The sequence below is a fragment of the Vitis vinifera genome, chromosome 10 (genome assembly GCF_030704535.1).
Source record: "Vitis vinifera cultivar Pinot Noir 40024 chromosome 10, ASM3070453v1".
Taxonomy (NCBI): domain Eukaryota; kingdom Viridiplantae; phylum Streptophyta; class Magnoliopsida; order Vitales; family Vitaceae; genus Vitis; species Vitis vinifera.
Window position 1 is genome coordinate 18521443 of NC_081814.1, and position 23955 is coordinate 18545397.

General features: G+C 35.9%; 1 protein-coding gene and 1 long non-coding RNA gene across 2 annotated transcripts in view; both read right to left on the reverse strand.

The window, feature by feature from the left end:
- Positions 1-23955, reverse strand: part of LOC100261601 (probable LRR receptor-like serine/threonine-protein kinase At1g56140) — an 81487-nt gene that overhangs the window by 51688 nt on the left and 5844 nt on the right. Inside the window, exon 2 of the mRNA XM_019217935.2 lies at positions 18770-18953. Coding sequence (XP_019073480.1) covers positions 18770-18953 — 184 coding nt within the window. The remainder of the gene's footprint in view (positions 1-18769; positions 18954-23955) is intronic.
- LOC132254527 (uncharacterized) lies at positions 13058-18762 on the reverse strand. The gene is made up of 2 exons (XR_009466817.1): positions 13648-18762; positions 13058-13533 (listed from the first exon to the last, which is right to left on the reverse strand). It is a non-coding gene; the product is annotated as an uncharacterized LOC132254527 (long non-coding RNA).

The window sequence follows — 23955 nt, forward strand, 5'->3', positions numbered from 1 at the left end:
TAATATCGGTTCTACTAGGGGTCAAGTATAGCAAAAAAGCTATCATTCCTCTATACATAGTTGGGTCAATAGATTTACCTTTCTCATCCTTATCAAGTTTGATGGATGAGCTCATTGGAGTCTTCATTGTTTTGGATTCCTCCATGTTGAACCTTTTGAGAAGATCTTTGATGTACTTTGCTTCATTGATGAATGTTCCTTCCTCTAATTACTTGATTTGACGTCCAAAAAAGAAGTTGAGCTCTCTCTTCATGCTCATTTAAATCTCACTATGCATGAACTTAGCAAATTCTTTACAAAGACAGACATTAGTAGCACCAAATATGATATCATCAACATATATTTGAACTAAGAGTAAATCATTTTCTTTGGTTTTTGTGAAAAGAGTTGTGTCAATTTTACGCATTTTAAAACCATTTTCTAAAAGAAATTTATTCAATCTTTCATACCATGCTCTTAGTGATTTTTTCAAACCATAAAGTGCCTTTTTAAGTATAAAACCATGGTTAGGAAAATTAAAACTTTCAAAACTGAATGGTTATTCAACATAAACTTCCTCATTTATAAAACCATTTAAGAAAGCATTTTTCCTATCCATTTGATATAGAACAAAGTCCTTAAAACATGCAAAGGGAAATTGATTCACCTTGCACTTGTTGAGGAGGGGGTAGTGTCAATGGTGATCTTTCTTCCTTGGGATCCACTTCATTCTTCTCTTGTGATCCTCTATTTTCAATTTCCAATCTTCCCATGTAGGTATCCAAACCTAAATCATCATCAACACTCTCTCTTTTTTGGAGAGAATTGTTATATTCATAAAAAATAACATGGATGGACTCCTCTACAACCATGCTTTTTTTTTTTGTTGAAAACTTTAAAAGCTTTACTTGAAGTTGAGTAACTAAGGAAAATTCCAACATTCGATTTTGCATCAAATTTTCCAATGTTGTCATTGGTATTTAAACTAAATCATTTGTATCCAAAGACTTTGAAATAACTAATGTTGGTTTTCTTCTTTTTCCAAAGCTCATACGAAGTTTTCTTAAGTATGAGCCTTAATAAAATTCTATTTAAAACATAACAAGCAGTGTTAACCGTTTTGGCCCAAAAGTATTTCGGTACATTGTTTTCATTTAGCATGGTTCTTGTCATTTCTTCAACAGTTCTATTTTTCCTTTCAATTACCCCATTTTCTTGAGGAGTTCTAAAAGCCAAAAAATTATGGTCAACTCCATCCTCATTGAATTAATTTTCAAAATAAACATCTTCAAATTCTCTCCCATGATCACTTCTTATGCAAGTAATTGCAAAACCTTTTTCATTTTGAACCTTATTGCAAAACTTTGAAAACTCATAAAAAAAACTTCATTATTTTGGCTTAAAAACAAGACTCATGTGTATCTAGAGAAGTCATCGATAATAACATAAGCATAAGACTTTCCTCCAAGCCTTGGTGTCCCAAAGGGACCAAACAAATCCATATGCAACAACTCAAGTGGCCTAGTTGTGGAAATGAAGTTTTTGTTTTTTAAAAGAGTTTTTTATTTGCTTTCCCACTTGACAAGTTTCACAAAATTTATCTTTCTAAAAATTTATTTTGGGAAGGCCTCTCACAAGTTCATTTTTGTTGAGTTGTGAAATCAGATCCATGTTAGCATGTCTCAATCTCCTATGGCACAACCAAATTTGATCATGCATGCTTGAAAAACATTTATCATGGTCATCATATTTTGAAATATTTATAGTGTAAACATTGTCACATCTATAGCCTATGAAGATGGTTTTGTCATTTTGAATATCCTTGAAAATGCAATGAGATGCTTCAAAAATCACTTTAAAACCTTTGTCACAAAGTTGATTATTGCTTAAAAGATTATGTTTTAAACCATCTACTAATAAAACATTTTCAATGAGAAGATGTGTTAGCACAAATGTTTCCTAGACCAATGATTTTTCATTTTGCATTGTCTCTAAAAGTAGCATATCCTCCATTTTTCCTTGCAAGGAAAGCAAACTTGGATTCATCTCCAGTCATATGTCTTAAGCATCCACTATCCAATAAAAACTTGTCTTTCTTTGAGCCTTACAACATATAACTCAAGTTTATTTAGGTACCCATATCTTTTTGGTTCCTTGAGGGTTAGTGACCTTGGATTCTTTTAACCTAAATCTTCTTAATTTTTGCATTTAAATTCTTTTGAAAACCATTTCTTAGAGAGCATGTGCTACTAATGTGTTATCCTCTTCCACAAAAGTTGCAAGTAGTGGAAGGACTTGCATTTTGGATTCATTTACAAAATAGTTCTTAAAATACTTTTGATTCTTTGAGGATTTGAATATTAGCCCTTTTTTTTTTATCAAAGATACATTTTTGGCTAGTTAGTATCATTTCAAAATATTTTTGTCCACAAGAAAAGATTGAAAGAAAGGAAGTCAACCATTCATTTTTCTTTCTTAAAATCTCGTTCTCTTTTTTAAGATAAGTTTTAGAGTCTTCAATATTTGAAAATTTTTCTTTTACTTCTCTAAGTTCCTTTCCAAGTTGTTGGACTTTCTTTTTTAGAGAAGTATTTTTCAACCCAAGTTTTTCAAAATCCTCATACAACTCTTCAAAAGCATCATGTATATCATCATAACTAATGTTAAATTTTACCTCATCAAGTTCATCTATTTTCATGAAGCACATGTTTGTCATGTCTCTCTTTTTCTTCTTCAAATGATTCATCTTCACTTTCACTTCAAGTGGTCATCATTGCCTTTTTCTTTCTCTTATTGGCTTTACTTTGGTAGAGAAGACAACCATATTTAATATTTCCCGATTTCTTGCACTTGAAGCATACCAAGTCCCTCTTCTCCTTTCATCTCTCCTTCTCACCATTGGATGAAGATTCCTTTTTAGAGGAGTCTCTTCTAGAAGTGAACCTTCTTCCTCTAAACTTTTCACCCCTCATGAACTTGTTGAACTTTCTTGTGATAAGGGCTAAGTCTTCATCTTCTTCAATTTTTTTTTCTTCTTCAACTTCTTCTTCTTCCTTAGTAGTAGCCTTGAGAGCTATGCTCTACTTCTTTTTGTTTTCCTTTTCTTGTTGCTTCTTTGCCAAAGTGATCTCATATGTCATCAATGACCCTATGAGTTCCTCCAAAGGTCGCTTGGTCAAGTCTTTGGCTTCTTGAATTGTGGTGGCCTTTGCATCCCACTTTGATGGAAGTAACCTTAAGATCTTCATCTCCTTTTCCGATTCCTTATAGGCCTTTCCCAAGGCTTCAAGACCATTGGTAATATTGGTGAACCTAGGAATCATCTCAACAATAGTTTAATTATCTTTCATCAAAAGCAATTCATCACTATGAACAAGTAAATTGATTTTTGACTCTTTAACTTGATTCGTTCCTCATGAGTTACTTTAAGTAATCTCCAAATTTCTTTAGTCGATTTGCATTGACAAACTCTATTGTATTTTTAATAGGAAACAACACATGTATATATTGATAGAAAATAAGTACAATAGAAGGATAAGGAATCTTCCCACCAGAGATGAAACTAAACAACACAAAAAGATAACACAAAAAGATAACAAGACACTACACTAAGAAAACTACGAACAATCTTCCTTGACTAGACCGTCTCGTTGGAACTACACACTGCTAGCCAATCTAGTTGTAACACGATAAGGGGAATGCCTTTAAAAACCACGGAACAAAATGCCCAAAGAGAAGCAAGGAAATGAATTAAATCCCAAAGGTTCTCTGAATTCCTAGCTTTGTCCTCAAATATCCTAGCATTTCTTTCTCGCCACACAACCCAAATTAAAGCTATGCATGCATTCTGCCACAAAACCATCCCTCTCTTGGAATTTCCAAAACCTTTATAGCTGATGGACATCATGTCTGAAATGCTTCTTGGATGAACCCAATCCATCTTAGCTAACTGAAATAATTTGTGCCATAACCCCAACGACACAGAACAATGAAGGAAGAGATGATATGCTGATTTTCCTTACTTCATGCACAACTTACAAATGTCAGGACTAAGAGCTTTGTGGGGTCTCCTCAATTGTAGCAAGTCATTAGTATTTACCTTCTTGTGTGCCACAAGCCAGAAAAAGGCCTTAACTTTGAAAGGGACTTGAGAATTCCATACAAACTTAGTAGGGAAAAGTGGAGATAATCTGGGCATTTGTGACAAGGGTATAAAGAAAGATTTGACAGATAAGGACCATGATCTCGCATCTGAAGCCGAAGTGGATATATGCATACAATCAAGAGATCGCATGAGACATTCTAGATCTTCTATCTCAAAATCAGAAAGATTATGACGAAAATTAAAGTTCCATGCGAAAGAGCGATCAGAACCGAGAATTGAAGATATAGGAATATTTTCATCCGTGACTACTCTAAATAGCCTTAGATATTGGACTTTGAAAATTTGATCCCCCCACCACAAATCTTCCCAAAAATGAATTCTTACCCTATCTCCTATGACAAACCGATACTTGGAAAAATCTTGAAAGTCTTATGCAATAGCCTTCCAAGGACAACGATGTGACCATCTGACTAAAGTGTTGGCATCCCAACCATTTGAGTGTGTCCCGTAAATGCTTTGAATGACCTGATGCCACAGAGCTATACTCTCCCTAGGAAACCTCCACAACCACTTCCCTAAAATGGCACGATTTCTTAAAGGAATCTTCCCAAACCCCAAACCCCTTTTTACCCTTGGCTTACACACCGCATCTCAACTAACAAGATGATCTCTTTTACCTTCCCCAACCCCTAACCAAAGAAAATCCCTTTGCAATCTCTCAATTTTTGTAACCACTAAAGCGGGAATCTTAAATAGAGAAAGAAAGCAATTGGGAATATGGGAAAGGCATGAGTGGATAAGAGTTATCCTACCACCGAAAGATAAATAAGCCTTTTGCCACCCGTCTAATCTCCTAGAGATTCTCTCAATCACTGGGTCCCAGAATCCACAAGCAACTGGATTCCCTCCCAAAGGAAGACCCAAGTATAGTATAGGTCAATAAGAAGCCTTGCATTCAAGCAACAAGGCTAACCTAGAGAGATGATTCTAATAAAGGTTGATTTCAAAAAGATTATTCTTGTCAAGATTGACTTTAAGCCCAGAAATTTGCCCAAACACTAACAATAAACTCTTAAGAGTTTGCAGTTCCTCCACGCAAGAGTTAGTAAAGAATATGGTATCATCTGCGAATTGCAGATGGGTCACCCTAACTATATTTCTACTTACCCTGAAACCCTCCAGCACACTTCTTTCCTCAACTTTCAACAACATTCTACTTAACACATCCGTAACAATAGTGAACAGGAAATGAGATAAAGGGTCACCTTGCCTTAAACCTCTAGATGTCTTGACCCATCCTTTAGCATTACCATTCACTAGAATAGCATAAGAGACTGAAGACAGACAACCTCATCCAGCTCCTTCATTTAGAACTAAACCCCTTCTTCTTCAACACGTGATCCACAAAATCTCATTTCACATGGTCATAAGCCTTTTCAAAGTCAATTTTGACTATAACTCCTTCTTCCCTTGATCGCATTTTCTCATCCACTATCTCATTGGTTATAAGAACTGCATCCAAAATCTGTCTCCCTTGAACAAAAACACCTTGAGTAGAGTGGATAGTTTCGTGTAGAACTCCTCTTAATCACCCTGACAAGACTTTTGCTATTACCTTATAGAGGCAAGTGATCAGGCTAATAGGTCTAAAATCCGAAATCTTCTTTGACTGACTCTTTTTGGGCAAAAGAACTATGAAGAAAGCATTAGTGTTTTGATTAATAATCCCGCTACTATGAAACTCTACGAACACCCTTACTGAGTCATCCTTGATCACATCCCAACAATCTTGAAACACTATAATGGTAAAACCATCAGGCCCCAGTGCCTTATCCCTATCTAACTGAAAAATGGCATTAAAGATCTCTTCTTTGAAGAAAAGGGAGTCCAACCTAGAAGCACTTTCTTCTAATATAGGGGACCAATCAATGCCTTCTACTCTCCAAGGCTCTCCAGGAGGACTCGAGTAGAGCTTTTTGAAATATAGTAATATCTCCTCTGTGGTGCTCTCCGAATTATCCAACACCAAACCTCTTTCATTCTCCAAGAACTTGATGAAATTCCTATTTCGTCTTCTATTAGCCACTTTGTGAAACAACTTTGAATTGCAATCTTCGTCTTTAACCCATTTCACCTTAGCTTTTTGTCTCCAATGAGTTTCTTCCCTCAAAATTAATTCCTCTAGCTCCCCGTTTCTTTCAATTTTTTGAGCAGAAAGCTCAGAAGAGATAACCCAATCTTATTCAATGACATCAATGTTAGCTATCTCATCCAAGATGGTTTTTTTCCTTTCCTTTAGCAATCCAAACGTATTCTCATTCCAATCTTTCAATTTTGCCTTAAGAAATTGTAACTTCCTCATGAACTTGTGACCTTCCCACCAATTTCCATTAAATTCTCTCCACCAACTACTAAAGCACTCTTTGAAACCTGGATGTTGCAACCACATATTCTCAAACCTAAAAGGTGTTGGGCCCCACTTGAAAGGATTGGTATCCAAAACAATTGGCTAGTGATCCGAAATCCATCTAGGAAGAACTTATTGAAGGCTTTGAGGGAACGAAAGCTCCCACTCCTTTGAATAGAGAAACCGATCCAATATCTTACACACTGGTGACTCTTGCATATTTGACCAAGTAAAAGGGGCATTCCGTAATAGGGAATCAAATAGTTCACAATCTCTTATAAAACCATCAAAATCCCTTATGCTGGAAGTGACACAAGAGCCACCCAGTTTTTCAAAACTACTCTTTATAACATTGAAGTCACCTCCCACACACCATAAAGGAAAAGTAAGGCCAAAAAGGTCTAACAGCTCCATCCAAAAATCCTTCCTAACTAAGGGGCTATTTGGGCCAAAAAAATGCGGACAACCACAATGGTCCACATCCATCCAATAAAAACTTGACTGAGACAAAAAATGATCCAATTACCACCTCCTTGCTGCTCATTTTCTTTGAGTCCCAAATGATCAAAATCCCTCCTGAAACTCTGCACGCCGGAAGAACAGCCCATTCCTTATTCCTAATCGACTAGACACTACCTACAAACCTTCTGTCGCACACCTCTCCTTTTGTTTCCTGAAGTATCACTACATCCGGATTCTGGAGCCACAAAAAATCCTTAACCACCATTCGCTTTTTCCTAGAGCCCAAACCCCTAGTATTCCAACTTATGATCTTCATAAAAACACCACACTATCCCTAAACATCCAAACCAACACCAACGGATCTCAAATATATGTGGCAAATATGTTCTTTCGCCTTGAATACACCTTGATGTCCAAGGATCTTAAGACCTCACATACTGTAGCCATTTTGCTGGGGGAGAGACCTTCTATTTGGAACCCACCCATCGGGGGTAACTCTGCAACCCCCTGGCTAACAATGCCCAGGATAGGCGTATTGGGCTTGGTCTCAACAGATTTAAAATTCTCGGGTAAAATATTCAAACTAGCTAACTGGGACACCGCAACAACACGATTAGGATTGCCAACAGACCCAAGACAAAAAGGCCCAACGTCATTTTTTGACAAAATTTCTGAAATTACTCAATTGTTTGTAGAAAACTAAGACTGAAAGGCTAAAGTGGAAAGATCGGGAACAAAAGGACTCGGATATGGAAGAGCCAAGCCAGAGAAAGGAGAAAGAAGAGGCATAGATGGTTGGGAAAATTGATAAGAAAATACCTAGAAATTTTCCACTGTCGTCGTTCCACAGTACCCCCCAAAGTTAAGACATTTTTCACTGGTTGTAGGAAAATACGGAGAAACTGTGACTGAAGATCCACGATGAGAACAACCCACAAAACCATTAATACCTATTTCGTCTACATCTTTAGATAAATTACGCATTTTCTCATTTCCCTTTGAAAGAAAATGAGCCCTAGGAAGAGTCATTTGATCCCCTTCTCTTCTCGTCGGTGACGTTCCTTCCTCGGAACACCTTTTTCAAAACCCTGACGAACGTTTTGGACTCGCAATGAAGCGTTGATCCAACTGTGTTCCCGCTTTGAAAACATCTTCCATTGGAAGAGCATCGCTAACTGACTGCACTCTCTCAAACGTTAGAGGCTTACTTCGACTTCAACCCCCTTGTCCGCATCCAAGACTTAGAGGAAGCAGGACATTCCACAGCTTCTTTGAACCACACTTCAAAGCGGAGCCCCTCAGTTGAGCTTCAGCGTCCTCAAAGTCTACCTTCGCCTTCCCCTTTGCAAAGAGATCAACACTGTGTAAAGGGCCCTTCGCAAAAAAGGCTTAATTGCCTCCCAAATCTCGGCCCAACAACCGAATCAGGCCTTTTAAAGAGGTTCACCTCTTCCAGCCCACGTCAAATTCAGACAGTGGACTGGGCTTGCGAGAAGATTAGGCCCTTCTCACATGTTTGGTAGCCCAAAGCCCTACCTCAATAGTTGATTGGACTTTGTCCCCTCTAGTCTATGCTCCTCCAGCCTGCCTTGGCTCATCAGGCCTTACTCTCAGAAAGTTTGAATTCAAACTGAAAGATAGTGGAGATTTGGACCAGTTGTTCCCCACTATCGGTCTGTTCACTCCACGCGTCCCCACAGGAGCATTTTCATCCTTTTGACAAGTTGTCCACTTCTTCGTGCTGCCAACTGCCCCAACAGAAGACCCCCCTCCAACCATTGATCTAGCCTCCTCAGCCCTCTTTCTGCCATCTGTCCACATGTGAAACTCAGATTTCTGCCGAGTTGACTCACCCATCTCTCCACCTTGCCTGTCGTCTTCCTTTCCAGCCACTGCAACTAAAACCGTGAATTCTCATCCCCCATCCAACACCTCAATCAAAATAGGGAGAACCGATCGTTCTTTCATTACAACTCTTACCCTTGCCTTACATAGATCAAACAGTTTCAACGTTTGCCAGTTGATCTCTGTCACAGTCTGATTACTACCCAAAAAGTGCTATTTTGCACCTTTAATTCATTATGTTTTAAGCACTTTTGTGTAGTAGTTCTCCATCTTTATTCCAATTGGCATGTTAAGGACCTAACAATGACTTCTAATCATATTTGTGGCTAGTTTTAGTGTTTTGACAGCTTTTTGGATCATTAAAACAAGCCAAGTAAAGGAGAGAAGCAAAGAGGAGAAGCAAAGAGGAAAACAGAGTGAAGAAAATAGAGGACAACAGCTGCAGTCTTCCTTCGCACTTTTGGAGAACTTCCCGAAGTCCATTTTTTACATGTTATATACCATTTCAAAGGTCAGGAAGTCAAGAATCCAACGCTTCAAACTGTGTACAATTTGGAGCTGAAATGAGGAAGATATGGCCTTCGGAAGACAACTGCACCATGCATTGCGAATTTCGCACAACCAACCATGCATGTGCGAATTTCGCACCAGCCCATGCGTCTTTGGTGCGAAATCTCCTCTGTTCTGCCGACTCCACATTAGATCTTTTCTTTTGTATTTTTTGATGTAAATTCCTTTCTTATCCTTGTAATTAGCCAATCACAGGCTTTGCTTTTGTAAAAACTATAAGAGGGGTGGAAATCATCTCTCGAAACACACTAACATATTGTATATTTTACACTTAGTAAAATACAGGGCTCTCTTTGCTTTCCTTTTCTCTCTACTATTTTCTTTTTCTTGGAAGCCAAACAACCTCTGATGATGTTTTCCCAGAGGATGAGAGGCTAAACTTTTGGTTTCTTGGAGTGAAGGAAGCTAGGTGAAAAGTCCAGATGCTAAAGTGGAAAACTCTCGTGCATTAAATACAAGTAGTTGGAGTTCATAAATGGCTTTTAAATCCAAAGTTTTGCTTTAAATCCCTTAGAATCACTTTGAATGGCCAATACATGATAAGCTTTAGGTCTCTGTGGATACTTATTGCTAGATCCACATCAGACCATTAGTTATCATGTACGAGCCATTGGAAAGTGGCTCAAGGTGAAGACCCATAGTGTCTAAAGCCATTAATGGAACTTGACTACCATTTCTATTGACTTTTTATGGATTAAATCTTCATTGTTAAACCCATACCGGTTCGGGAAACAACCATCCTTTATGTTGTTGTCCCCAATACGAGATGAGAAATCCGGAATTTCCACTTTGCATTCTAAATTTGATCCTAGCAACCTTTAGCTCCGGGAGACTTTCTTTCTTCCATTTTTACCTAGTTCTATATTAGTTTAGTTCCAAACACCACTTTCAAAACAAATTTTATTTTCTTTTAAACTTTAAGTTTTTGACAAAGGAAATCATCAGATTCAATTTCTAATCTTGAGTATATCACTGGTAGAATGAAAACCCATCTCAGAGTTCGACCCTAGAGCTGCTATACTATAGTAGCTTTGCTACGCTAGTATGAGGTCATAGGATTTATAAATATTTTTTATTAAAACACCCGACTGGGCACGAATCACCGTCCCCCATTGCTCCATAATTTTCTTCCAAGTGTACCTCAGACCATAAATGGAATGGCAAACCCCTTAATTCTACCCAATCTTCCTTAAATTTCCCCACTACTTCTGAATTTTCCTTTGGCGACCATCTTCTCAACAAGACTGTAATCTCACCCTTAATCCTGATGAACCATGAAACATGTAGTGAGAAAGCTTCCTCTAATGTTTCTACAAAAGAAAAAACTTTTTCCACCGGCGAAGGGGACGATAGTCACCACACCTTTATGCCCTAGCCTTTTCGCCATAGCCCTACCGACCTCAACCCAGTTAACAGAACTAGCAAGACACTCGCACACCATAGCCCTCGCCCATCTCTCAACTGGAACAAGGCCACATTTCCTTTGTCTTTCTTCTCTGACTACATTCGCGAAGGACAGGTACAAAGGACTCGCATGACTGTGAAAAGTCCCTTCTTCCCTGCATCTTCTTTCCTTTTATTCAAAACTTGAGGAGGGGACCACCAGCATTGAAGACAACGCGGACTTTAAGTGTTGCCATCCCCTACCATTCTCTCCCTTGGGTATTATCAGGAAAGTTGACTTCCTGTTTGAGGTGAACTCTGATAACCTTATAAACCTGCCATGAACGTTGAAACAAACCTCCAATAAATGGACTCTGGTCTTTCCTCTGAATTTCTTGTTGAAACCCATAAAATTCTTCATCTTAATGGCCTTCATCAAATGTTCTATCAACCATCCAACATCTTCCTTCTCAAAGCCTAAGGTGAAAACAGAGCCTTTACTATGCTCTGTTATCAAACACCAGCTTCCCCCGACCTCACCATTCTTTTACTTTTTAGCAGAATTATCACTTCTCACTCTTGATATAAATTTGAAAAACTCTATTGTATTCATTTCAATCTATACCATATTTCCAAGTATAAACAGCTCTAGCATTCAATTGAACATTTCTTCTATCACACTCATCCCATTCTTGTTTGGGTTTTGGAACCATGACCCTGTTAACAAGTTTTGAAGGAATAGATGGGTCATCTTCATTGACATTCCATAAGTCTAAATTGGTTGATTGTAAAAACCAAGTCATTTTAGTTTTCCAATAGGGATAATCAATTCTTGTAAAGAATAGAGGCCTATTGGATGCAAAACTTTCAATATGAGATGAGTTTGATGAATTATCCATTACCTCTTAGATGGTTAAGTCTTAAACAAGAGGCCCGCCTTTGATACCAATTAAGAAAATAAAGCTAATCCTAATTAGGAAAATACCCAAGAGGAAGGGTGAATTGAGTTTTTAAAAATCTTTTAAATACAACAAATTCAAGCAAAAGAAGCACAAATATAAAAAGATAAAGTTAGCGGAAGTAAACATAGATTTTATAGTGGTTCGATACCCCTTGCATATGTCCACTCTCCTCAAGCTCCTATTCAAGTGAGGGTTCCACTATCCTTGAAGTTTCAACCATTCTTCCAATGTCTTTACACTTGGATTCTAGCTCCAGTGGGATCTTACACAATCCTTCAAGTATTCACCAACTTGAAACTCTTTATTCATACAATCTCACTTAAAAAAATGATGAAAACTCTCAACCTAGTTCAATAAAGGCTCAAATATAACTGAAATGCTAGGAAGAATGACAAAGGTGCACTAAAGAGTATGCAAGTGAGGATTTAATGTACCAAGGAGAGAATGAGACTTTTTAAGAGAAGAACAGGTAGTTAACCAATTGAATGTAAGTGTTCTCATACTCATAAATAAAGTGGAGCTCTCAATTTATAGGTTTCTAGCCTCGGGAGCCAAAATTGCCAAAAAGTCGCCTCGATCGGTCGAGTTACGAGTAGACTAGTTGACTAGTCATTAGGCAATAAATGCATGGCAAGTGATTGTTAGGCCTCAACTAGACCTCGATCGAGAAGTCCTACCCATCGACCAGTAATGCATAGCTACTAGAAGAGATAGAAGACTTTTTGCATACCTCGACCAGTCCTCGACCGAGAAGGCATATTTTCGACTAGTACCCTAACCGATTGAGCTGATCGACTAGTTCCTTAACCAGTTCACCTATTTTGGCATGAAAACCTATCTTTTTCTATTATTTTCACTTCTAACACTTAGGCAAGGTCTTTGGAAGTATTAATAAGACAAATTTAAAACAATTTTCCTAAGGTTTGTATAAAAAAAAAAATTCGAGTTTTAATGGAAATTTAACTTTAATGCATAAACTGAGTTTTTAAAGATGTATGAAAAGATATGAAAATCCTAAGTGCACCCATTCATTCATCTTACATATGTTTCCTAAGATTAAAAGGTCTTCTATATGTCTCAATCTTGCATCCATTAGGTCCTTTGATGAATTTCTCAGATATTCTTTTGAACTTCTAAACTAAAACTTGAAATTCTTTTAATTCAAAATAATTAGTACCTTAATCATGTTTTGTTATCATCAAAACACGATTATGAGAACCCTTAGGCTAACAAAATCAACAAACCCATAAACCTAATTCATTGTACACCAAACAAGGTATGACTATACATCTTACTATTTGCATCAAAGTAAATAAAACTATCTTGGACTAAGAGCACTTATTATTGTCAAAATATTGTGTGAATGGTCAAATACCTTGGCCTTGAGTTTTGTATATTACATATAGACTTTACAAGGATGCTATACATGGGAAGCAAATAAAAGAAAATAAATTCCCACATGATTCTAGCCCTATACATGTAAACTATAACCTGTCAAATAATGTATGCTAACTGTACAGAATAATAAATGAAGAAATAAGGAAACAATTGTGGGCTAAAATAAGAAAAGAAGTGTGGACAGCAAAGCTGTCCTTTGACAACCCCCCTCAAATTGATGCAGGTTTATCAACAAGCATCAATTTGCTACTTAGCAAGCAATGTCGATGACGAGGGAGAGCCTTGGTGAAGATATCAGCAATTTGTAAGTCAGTGGAAATATGTGGAAGAGTGATAACACGAGCTTCAAAGGCTTCACGGATAGAGTGACTGTCCACTTCAATATGCTTTGTGCGCTCATGATAGACAGGATTGGTCGTGATCTGAATAACACTTGTATTATCGGCATGTAGAGTTGTAGGATCGGTCTCAGAAAAATCTAACTCCGTAAGTAAACCTCGAAGCCAAATGATTTCAGAACAAGCAAGAGACATCACCCGGTACTCAGATTCCGTAGATGACTTAGAGACTCTGCCTTGCTTCTTACTTTTCCAAGAGATCAATGCATCACCTAAGAACACACACTAACCAGTGATGGAGCGATGGGTATCCGCACAACCAGCCCAATCAGCATCACTATAAGCAGCAAGGCGAGTAGAATTGCCTGCAGGGAAGAACAAGCCACGAGTAGAAGTGCCTTGAACATATGTATGATCCTACAGACAACAGCTAAATGAAGATGGCGAGGAGTCTGAAGGAACTGGTTGACTTGCTGTACAACAAAAGAAATGTCCAGTCTAGTAATGGTGAGATAAACAAGGCTACTCACCAACTTCCTATATAAACTGGGATCAGCAAGTAAGTCCCCTCCTCTTTACGAAGCTTGACATTTAATTCCATGGGAGTATCAATAGAAGTAGCCCCTTGTAGACCAGCGGTAGCCACCAAGTCACCCGCATACTTATGTTGATTGAGGGAAATACCATAGGGACTATGATGCACCTCAAGACCAAGAAAATATGTGAGAGACCCAAGATCTTTCATATGAAAGGACTCGGAGAGATGAGTTTTGAGTTGACCAAGTAAAGCAAAATTAGAACCAGTGATCACAATATCATCAACATAAACTAAAAGAACAACAATACGCATGTCTGATTTCCGAAGAAACAAGAAAGTGTCATACTTGCTCTGCCTGAATGAAAATTGTAATAAAGTGGTGCGGAATTTATCAAACCAGGCCCTCAGAGCCTATTTGAGACCATAAAGAGAGCGACAAAGCTTACACACATGTGAAGTCGGAAAGGAAAACAATCCCGGGGGTGGCTTCATATAAATACACTCTTTAAGATCCCCATGAAGAAAATCATTTTTTTACATCCATCTAATGTAGTGGCCAATCACTGGAAGCAGCAAGAGCTAGAATCGTACGAACAGTAGTCATTTTAGCCACAGGAGCAAAGGTCTCTTCATAATTGACACCATATTCCTTATTATTCCCAAGTGCAACAAGTCGAGCTTTGTAACGATCCAAACTTCCATCATATCGAACCTTGACTAAGTAAACCCATTTGCAACCTAGAGGAACAATAGTGGGAGGACAAAGCTCAATGTCCCAAGTGTGATTGGCCTCTAGAGCGGCAATTTCTTCCTGCATAGCTTGTGGCCAACATTCATGCTTGGCAGCATGTGAGTAGCATGTGGGAATATCAAAATTGGACAATCCAGCAGTAAGGGTTGAAATAGAATTGCCAGAACTGGAAAAGGGAAATCCATACCTATTCGGAGGTACAGACACTCGAGGAAAGCGACGTACTAAAGGTGCTGGAGGTATTGCAACTGACTGAATCTGGAGCGTGATAGGATCAGATATCGGGTGAGCCATCGAAAGAGACTATGGGCGGGAGCGTCTTGTATACACAATACCTAGTTGAAAGCGAGAACTAACTGGATGAAGATCTGAGAACTGCTGCTTAAAGGAGGGGAGGACCACAATAGAATAGGATGGAACAATAGAAGAGGATATAGGAAATAAATGTTGATTTTCAAAGAAAATAACATTCTTAGAAATACATGTACGATGTAATGTAGGATCATAGCAAAAAAATCCCTTTTGACACATATTATATCCCAAGAAAGCACATCAAATAAATTGAACAAATAATTTATGTCACTCGTGAGGAAGTAAATGAACAAAGCATACACAACCAAAAATACGAAGGTGATCATAACTACGTTGCTTAGCAAATAAGCGGAAATAGGGAGACTCCATATGTAGGACTTGAGAAGGTAAATGATTAATCAAATGAGTAGCAGTTTTCAGAGCCTCTACCCAAAACATGGATGGAACAGAAGATTCTAACAAGATAGTATGTACCACATCTAGGAGATGACGATTTTTGCGTTCGGCAACTCCATTTTGTTGAGGAGTAGAGAGACATGAACGTTGATGAATAATACCCTTAGAAGCCAAGAATGCTTGAAACTCAATAAACAAATACTCACCATCGGAATCTGTGCATAATGTCTGAATAGAAGTAGAAAATAGATTGTCAACATACGCTAAAAACTTAGTGAAAGTACGAAAGACCTCAGATTTAGAGCGAAGAAAGTAGACCCAAGTAAATCTTCTATGATCATCAATAAAAGTCACATAATATTTAAATTTCTCATGTGAACTAACCGGGGAAGGTTCCCAAACATCACTATGGATAAGATCAAAGCAGTGAGATGCTCTACTTGCATGCAAAGGGAAGGGAAGAGTTTTACTTTTACCAAGTTTGCAAGAATCACACTCAAGAAATAAAGAAGAACGATCCTTATTACCAGGTAAATCAGAGTTCAATACATGAGATAAGATTTGAGTATTGGGATGGCTTAAACGACGATGCCACACCATACTAAGATCTAAAACATTATTACAAGCAAAAGACTTAATAAAAGAAAGTGGAGAAAAATCTGGAACAGGTAAAAATAGTGGAAACAAGGGCCCCACTTTAGGTCCCTTCGCCATCGGCTCCCCCGTTACCTAGTCTTACACAACACAACCATTACTAGAAAAATTAACAGCACAATTGTTATCAACTAATTGGCCAACAGAAATAAGATTCGTGGAAAGCTGAGAAGCAAGAAACACATCAGTGAACTTAGAAGAGGCATCGCCGATTGCAGTTATAGGCAAAGAGTTGCCATTGGCAGTCTGAATGGAAGATTGACCAGCGTAGGGCCGAACATGACACAAAGCGGTGGGATTATTAGTCATGTGATTAGAGGCCCCCGAGTCCACGTACCAGAGTTTAGTAGAATTGTTACCTTGGAACCCCATTGCTGATAATGCTGAAATTAACATCTATTGCACCATTTCTGGGGTGCAGTAATATGGTGTAAGAGGTACAGGAACAGATCACGCAGCTGAAGGAGAGTTGTGTGCTGCAGAAGTTGCTACAAGAGGGACAATAACCGAAGTCTGAAATGCTTGGGCCTGACGATTTTGGGGGTGAATACGACATTCTTTGATAATGTGACCACCCTTCTTATAATAAGAACAAAACTTCTTAGGACAAGTGGCAGCAATATGCCCATATTCCTTGCAGCAGAAACACTGCAAGTTTTTAGAATGCATAGGTGGTCCACGTCTTTGGGCAGCATAAGCTACAGTTGCCGTCCCGGAACTGCCATGAGATTGCTCCAAAATAGCTTGAGTACTAAGGCGCTGCTCTTCGCGAAGTAACTCACCAAAACAAATATCAAGAGAGAGAACAGTAGATCTGTTCAGTAAAGAGGAGCGGACAGATTCATATTCCGGACATAGTTTCATAAGAAACTGATCACGCTGGGTAGTCGCGTGAATAGTCTGAATAGTTGAGAGAACGGCAATAGGAACATTCGCTGTAATCAAATCAGCATATTCATGCCAAAGAGTTAGAAATGTCGAGTAGTAGTGATGGAAAGACTACTATGTTGAAACATGGCAATCGCATGTTCTAACTGAAAGCGACGAGCATCGTTATCCTGATGATAAACTTTCTTCAAGTAAGCCCACATAGATTGAGAGAAGCGATGGAGCCGCAAGTGGGTGACAATATGAGGCTCCACTGAACCAAGAAGCCAAGACATGATGCGTGCATCAAGCACAACCCTTGAAAGAGAAGAGCCAACATCCTGAGATTTGTCAAAAGTGGATGGTTTTTCAACATCCGTGCCATCAATATGACCCCAAAGGTCTTTTCCCTTGAGAAAAAGTTCAAACTGAAATGCCTAGGTAGAATAATTTGTTACTGTAAACTTAACACAGACAGGTGCGGAATCCATAGAAAATAAATAGAACCCGAGACAAAAGGATGGACCAAAACAATCCCAAAAGAAAACTGACCCACGATAGCCACAGAAATACCGAGAAAAATGGTTGTGGTTGGGTGCAGCACGGATCAACATAGACTTGACCGAAAGACACGAGAAGCACCTCCAAAACCGAGAAGACAGAAAAGAATTTGATGGAAGAAAAATTAGCAACCTTGCTCTGATACCATGTCAAAATATTGTGTGAATGGTCAAATACCTTGACCTTGAGTTTTGTATATTATATATAGACTTTACAAGGATGTTATACATGGGAAGCAAATAAAAGCAAATAAATTCCCGCATGATTCTAGCCCTATACATGTAAACTATAATCTGTCAAATAATGTATGCTAACTGTACAGAATAATAAATGGAGAAATAAGGAAACAATTATGGGCTAAAATAAGGAAAGAAGTGTGGGCTAAAACAAGGAAAGAAGTGTGGACAGCAAAGCTGTCCTTTGACAATTATAAGAATCGTTTAGTAAATCTATCTATTAGGTGATCCCTATCCAACACACAAAGTCTTGATGCACAAGTAACGAACTAACAAAACCACACTTATGACTAAATGAGTTCATAATATAAGTGTAGAAACTAAATACTACAATTGACTAAATAGATTGTCCATTATCATTTGTAATTGTGAACAAAGCTTTAATTTGGAAAGAGGTAACAACCATGAACCTTTATATATATTCTAATTTGCACTATACACCAAAATATATACGATCCAATTAAACTTTAAAAACATTAGTGCATTAATTGCATAGGCATTAAAATTATTACACATTCACCCATTATATGCTAATTAATTCATAATAATCAAATTATTAATAAGATAAATTTATTTTGAGGGGCCTATAATAATCTTAACCATTTTTTTTCTCTAGATAACTTAGTTAAGAGAAATAGTAACCTTTTGATGTAAAATTATTTTGAGTTTTCGTTCTCTTACAACTAACATTTTTTTTAAAATTAGAATATCATTAGTTGATAAAAGTTATATTTTGATCAATATTTTACAGTTACATAGATTTTTTATTGTCTCATGGCTTTGAAGAACAAATACAATATAATCTATCACTAAAAAGGTGTAAGAGACTAAAAGATAGTTGCAACAAATGAACCATGTCAAAAATTAAATCCTTGATAATAATTTTAGTCATTTTTAATAAAATAATTTTTTATGTTAATATTTTGTGAATGTTTCTTATTAGTACTCTAATTCTTATGTAAAATACATTTATAAGAGAAAAGATGAGAGAAAGAGAATACATACAATTCAGTTATATGGCAAGTAGTATGTGTATTGTAAGTACAATTACACTTGATAGTTGGGTTAATAGTTTGGTCCCATATATAAGTTTCATCTATGGCAGATCCGCTGCATGGCTCCCCACTTATGTTCCATAGTTTTGGTGCTTTTGTACCCCATTGTTGGAATATTGAGTTTAATGCTTTTACTGTATCAACAATCACAATATTAATATGCACAATAAGTAGATGCATTCATATATAGTATTTTTACACGAAAAAAACTTCAAATATGTTGAAAACCAAGTAAAGAAATATATTAAACAAAATAGAAGTGTGATAAAAAAATTCTCAATTATATGAATTTATTTTTATTTCAATCCCCATGGCACCTTTTAGAGGCTCAAAAGCATACCATTTTTGTTACTAATTTTTACAAGGACAATAATACATAGAGGCAAACAACTCTTCATAATTTCTATCAAAACATTTATAACACCCCCTCTTTAATGATCAATATTACCAAAAGAATATACCTTCTTCAAATCTTACTAGTAAAAACCTAATGAGACAAAAAAACTAGTGAAGGAAAAATAATGTAATATTCTTTTAGATTTTTTAATGCTTTAGATTATCAAGATTGTCTAATTAAAACCCTTGTTAGTAAAATGTAATGAAACAAAACTTTTCCAAAGTTGAAAGATTGCAACACACTAAAATTCCTTAGTAATTCCTCCTCATGACAGCATGATTAGGTTTTCTTAAATAAATTTGCCTAAGAAATCTTATAACTTCCTCTCATGGTGTCATGACTATTGTTTCTTAAATAATATTTCTTAATAAATGTTCGAGTTAATGTAATTCAATGTTATGTATTACCTTCTTCAATACAATAGTAATGCTTCATGAATAAATATGTTGGATTATCACTTAATTATATCTATTAAACATCAAGTATGTTCTTATATTAGAACAGAAGAGTAAAACAAATTAGGTGAAATATGTTTCATTTTGTTACCTTTAATATATCTTCCTTTAGCATGGCCTACATTATCTTCATATAATATTTTAAAATTGTCTTTAATCAAGGATAATCTAATGATTTTCAAGTACTTCTAACCATAGATCTTAACCATATGCATTCATGAGTTATCTCATCAATTATGAGTATGTTTTAATAATTTGAAGAATTGACAACTATTGTTAGCTTTACAGATCTCCATAAAATGAGATTATTGACATACATTTTCTCTTTAAGATTGTGTTTTGTGAGATCTAAGAGATAATTAGCTTGTACATATTTAGGCAACTAAGACTTTTGTCCATGTGAAGAACATAAACCAATATCAATTATTTTATATAGGTAGTCAATATAAATTTATATTATTCCAATGTATTCAAGTAAATGTAGAGTTGTATCTGACAAGTAAACTAATATTGAATGCTATATCTAATTGTGTATAATTTACAAAATAAATAAGTGTGCTAATTTTACTAAGATATGGTACTCTAGGGGTAAATAGTTTCTTATATTTTTTATGAGGACAAAAACTCTTTTTCCACATCAATTGCTTGAATAACAACTAAAGAGCTTAATGGTTATGTCTTGTCTATATAAATGCACTTCAAGACTTTATTTGTATATGTTTACTGATAGGCTAAAACTCCATTTGGAAAATGTTCAATATATAGATCAAGAAAATTAGTTCTACTTTCAAGATCTTTTATTTCAAATTCCTTTCTTAAGTAAATAGAAATTGTTAGGAGTTTAAATTAATAAGATTCAAACAATCTATTAGATTGAAATAATTACAATTACAATAGTTAAGTTCTTAATCAACATACATGGAAAAATGAGATTACTCATATATACTTCTTGTTAGGACTTTGAGTCTTGTTTGTATGTTGGCAACTTTGTTCCTTTTAATATTTGGCCATAAAAGTCTTTTTTAGATAGTGACTTACTCTCCATTGAAGATCAAAGGTTGTTATTTATCCAACTGGGAAGTCACAAGTATGTCTAAAATGGTTTAGCTTGTGGCAAGTTAGGCTCCTTTAAGGTATAGAGAGAATCGGTTTTGTTTTCTTTTTTTTTAACCTAAAATGCTTTAAAATTATTGTTTTGAAAAAGGGTAAGACCGCTCAAGTGACCTAAAGCGCTCAAGTGTTGAAAACTACTCAAGTGCCCAAGATGCTTAAGTGGTGTTTCAGTTGGCTCAAGCGGCCATGCTGATTCTACTAAGATTTTTCACACAAATTTGATTTATAACTCTTCCAAAATCGAAACTCTTCAATTTTTTGCCTATAAATACCTCTCTATAACCCCTTCAAGGGGTAAAAGATCATTAAAAGATTGGATATTTTTCAGAAGAGTCTCCTAAGGAGAAAGCCTAACGAGCCACATCATTCCCAATCTCTCATTCAAGGATTCAATCTTTGAATCTTAGGTTAAAAACCTTCATCCCTTCAACGAAGCCAAAGTGTATTCACTAAAGCAATCAGAGGTTGTTGCGTTGAGGGCATGGATCAAGTTCTAGGTACTAGAGAGTAAGTCTTTAGGGTAAAGTGGTCAGGTAAATCTATGTAACTTGATCTCATATAGTGAATTTAAATTAGTGGTAATAGACCTTGTGATTTTTTATCTCCACGGTTAGTGTGGGGTCTTCCACATAAAAATCCTTGTGCCTCATTGTTAAATATTTTGATTATTATTATTATTATTATTTGTATTGCTTATATTTAATTGAATTTAGAATCCCTAACTACTCATAGGGAAACAAATTGGTAATACATATAAATATTTATTTAAATTTTTAAATACACCCATTCACCATTTCCCTCTTTAACTGTTACTCTATCGAACTTCAAGGCTTTTTCAATTGGTATTATAGTAGGATACAAATTGATTTATTTTTGTTCTATTGATTAAAACTCAAATTTTTATTGATAATTTTGGTTTTTATTAACCATATAGGATAAAAATCAAATTTTTATTGATCCTATACATCCAGTATGGAATAATAAAAAACTAGGGCATCTTTGAATAGTCCACTTTAGTTTTATGGGAGTAACTATCCCCACTAGAAAGCCTAAATGAAGTTTTTTCCTACAATGCAAGGTGAACAGGTATAGAATTTAATGGAATATGGATGGTGACCTTCACTGATTCTAGATGTTCATGGAAGATCAACTAAAGAACTAAAACCTAAATGAGATTGGGACAAAGTTGATAATGAAGAAAGTGAAGCCAATGCTAGGGTTTTGTTTAGTATCTTCAATGGAGTTTATCCAGATGAGTTTCGTAGGATTGAAAATTATACTCGTGCTAAGGAAGCTTAGGATATTCTTCAATTCACTTATGAAGGTAAGACTGTAGTTGAAGTTTCTAAATTGCAAATGTTTACTAATAAGTTTGAGAATATTAAGAAGTATGAAAATCAAAACTTTTCTTCCTTTTATTCTAAACTGAGTAATATAGTTAATTTATCTTTTAACCATAGAGAACCTATTCAAAATTCAAAGGTAGCTAGAAAAATATTGAGATCTCTCCTAGAGAGATTTAAACCTAAAGTTACTACCATAGAAGAGAGCAAGGATGTTGATTAGATGAGAGTTGATGAACTTGTTGGTTCCACACAAAAATATGAAATGACCCTACGTAGTTCTCAAAAGCCTAAAGATTCTACTTTTAAGGCTTCTAAAAAAGAAGAAAAATATATTGAAATACCATATAACATAACTAGGGATGAATTGGCTCATATGGTTAAAATAATTAAAAAGGTCATGAAATTCAATAAAAAGTTTTACAAAAAGTAAGAATCTAGAAAAGGAAAAAGACCTAATGATAAATCCTCTAAAAAAAGGATAAAGATTCATCCAAACGTAAGAAAGTTGAATGTTTTAACTATGGAGGTCTGGGCCCCAAAGATATCAAAAAGTCTATGCAAACTATGTGGAGTGATTCTGACTCTGAAGAATGTGGTTCCACAACTTTTGAAAATGCAAGGTACGATCCTAATGATTATTTTAGCCTTTATTGCATCTGTGGAATATGTGCATGATGTGATTGTGATAGTAATAGTGATAATGAATTTATTGATGATCAAAAGGCTGTTTCTTAGATCATCTAGTTGTTGAAAATGAAAAACTAATAAAAAAAAAATATCTAAGAGACCATGGTATACTTGAAGCTCATAAATCTAAGATTGATGTGCTAAAACAAGAGATAACTAATTTACTTGAAAAAAAAAATAGATTTCTTAAGTATGAACAACATTCTTTCTTTGAGAAAAATAATGCTATCACTCAAGAGATGAAAAGTAATAAGCCTACTTCATCTGTGAATGAGATCTTTTACCCTAGAACTAAAATGCTAAATGAAATACTAGATAAATGAAAAACCTATGGTGATAAAAGATGTTTGGTTTACATTAATAAAAATGAAACTCCCTCTAATGGAGAAACTATGTTTGTCAAAGGAAAAGATGAAATCCCCAACCAAGTAGCATCCTTTAAAAATCCATCACTACACACATTGCAAGAAAACAAGGCACACTCAATATAGGTGTTATACTAAATTCCTAAAGAGATTTGAATCTCAAATGAGTAGGCTTATGAATGATTTCAATTCTATTAAAAATAAAATTTTGAATCATGGGAAAGGGAATAAAACAAATCAAAAGCCTAGAAGTCAACAAATCTTACAATTTCCCGTTTGATGGCTCTCTCCTAGACTTTGGCATATGAGAATGGTATAATCCTCTTTGTAGGGATAGAGGCTAAAGCTCTCTCTCTCTCTACAAGATAGAATCAGTAAAAATGTTGCCATAAACCCTTAAGGGGGTTTCTATAAGTTTACTTGTGGGCTTAAATGACTTGAGCCCATCTTAGGCTTGGGTTACTTAATTTAGCCTAATGGGTCCTTATTAATTAATTAGTCCTATTGGATTCAAATTAATTAATTTATCCATTCAAAAAAGACAATTTATAAGCTCTTGTACAACCTTCCATTTTTATCAAAATGCTCTTATGCAAACATATGAATAAAAACCTCAATTATCCTTAAAATAATGTTCCACCTAGGAATAAGAGCTCAAGTGGGGATCATTAGGACTCATAGGAAAATATTGACTCCCTTAGAATCCAATTCTAAATTTGACTCAACATCCCACCATAAAAAGTCAATTGCACTCAATATCCTATGATATTAAA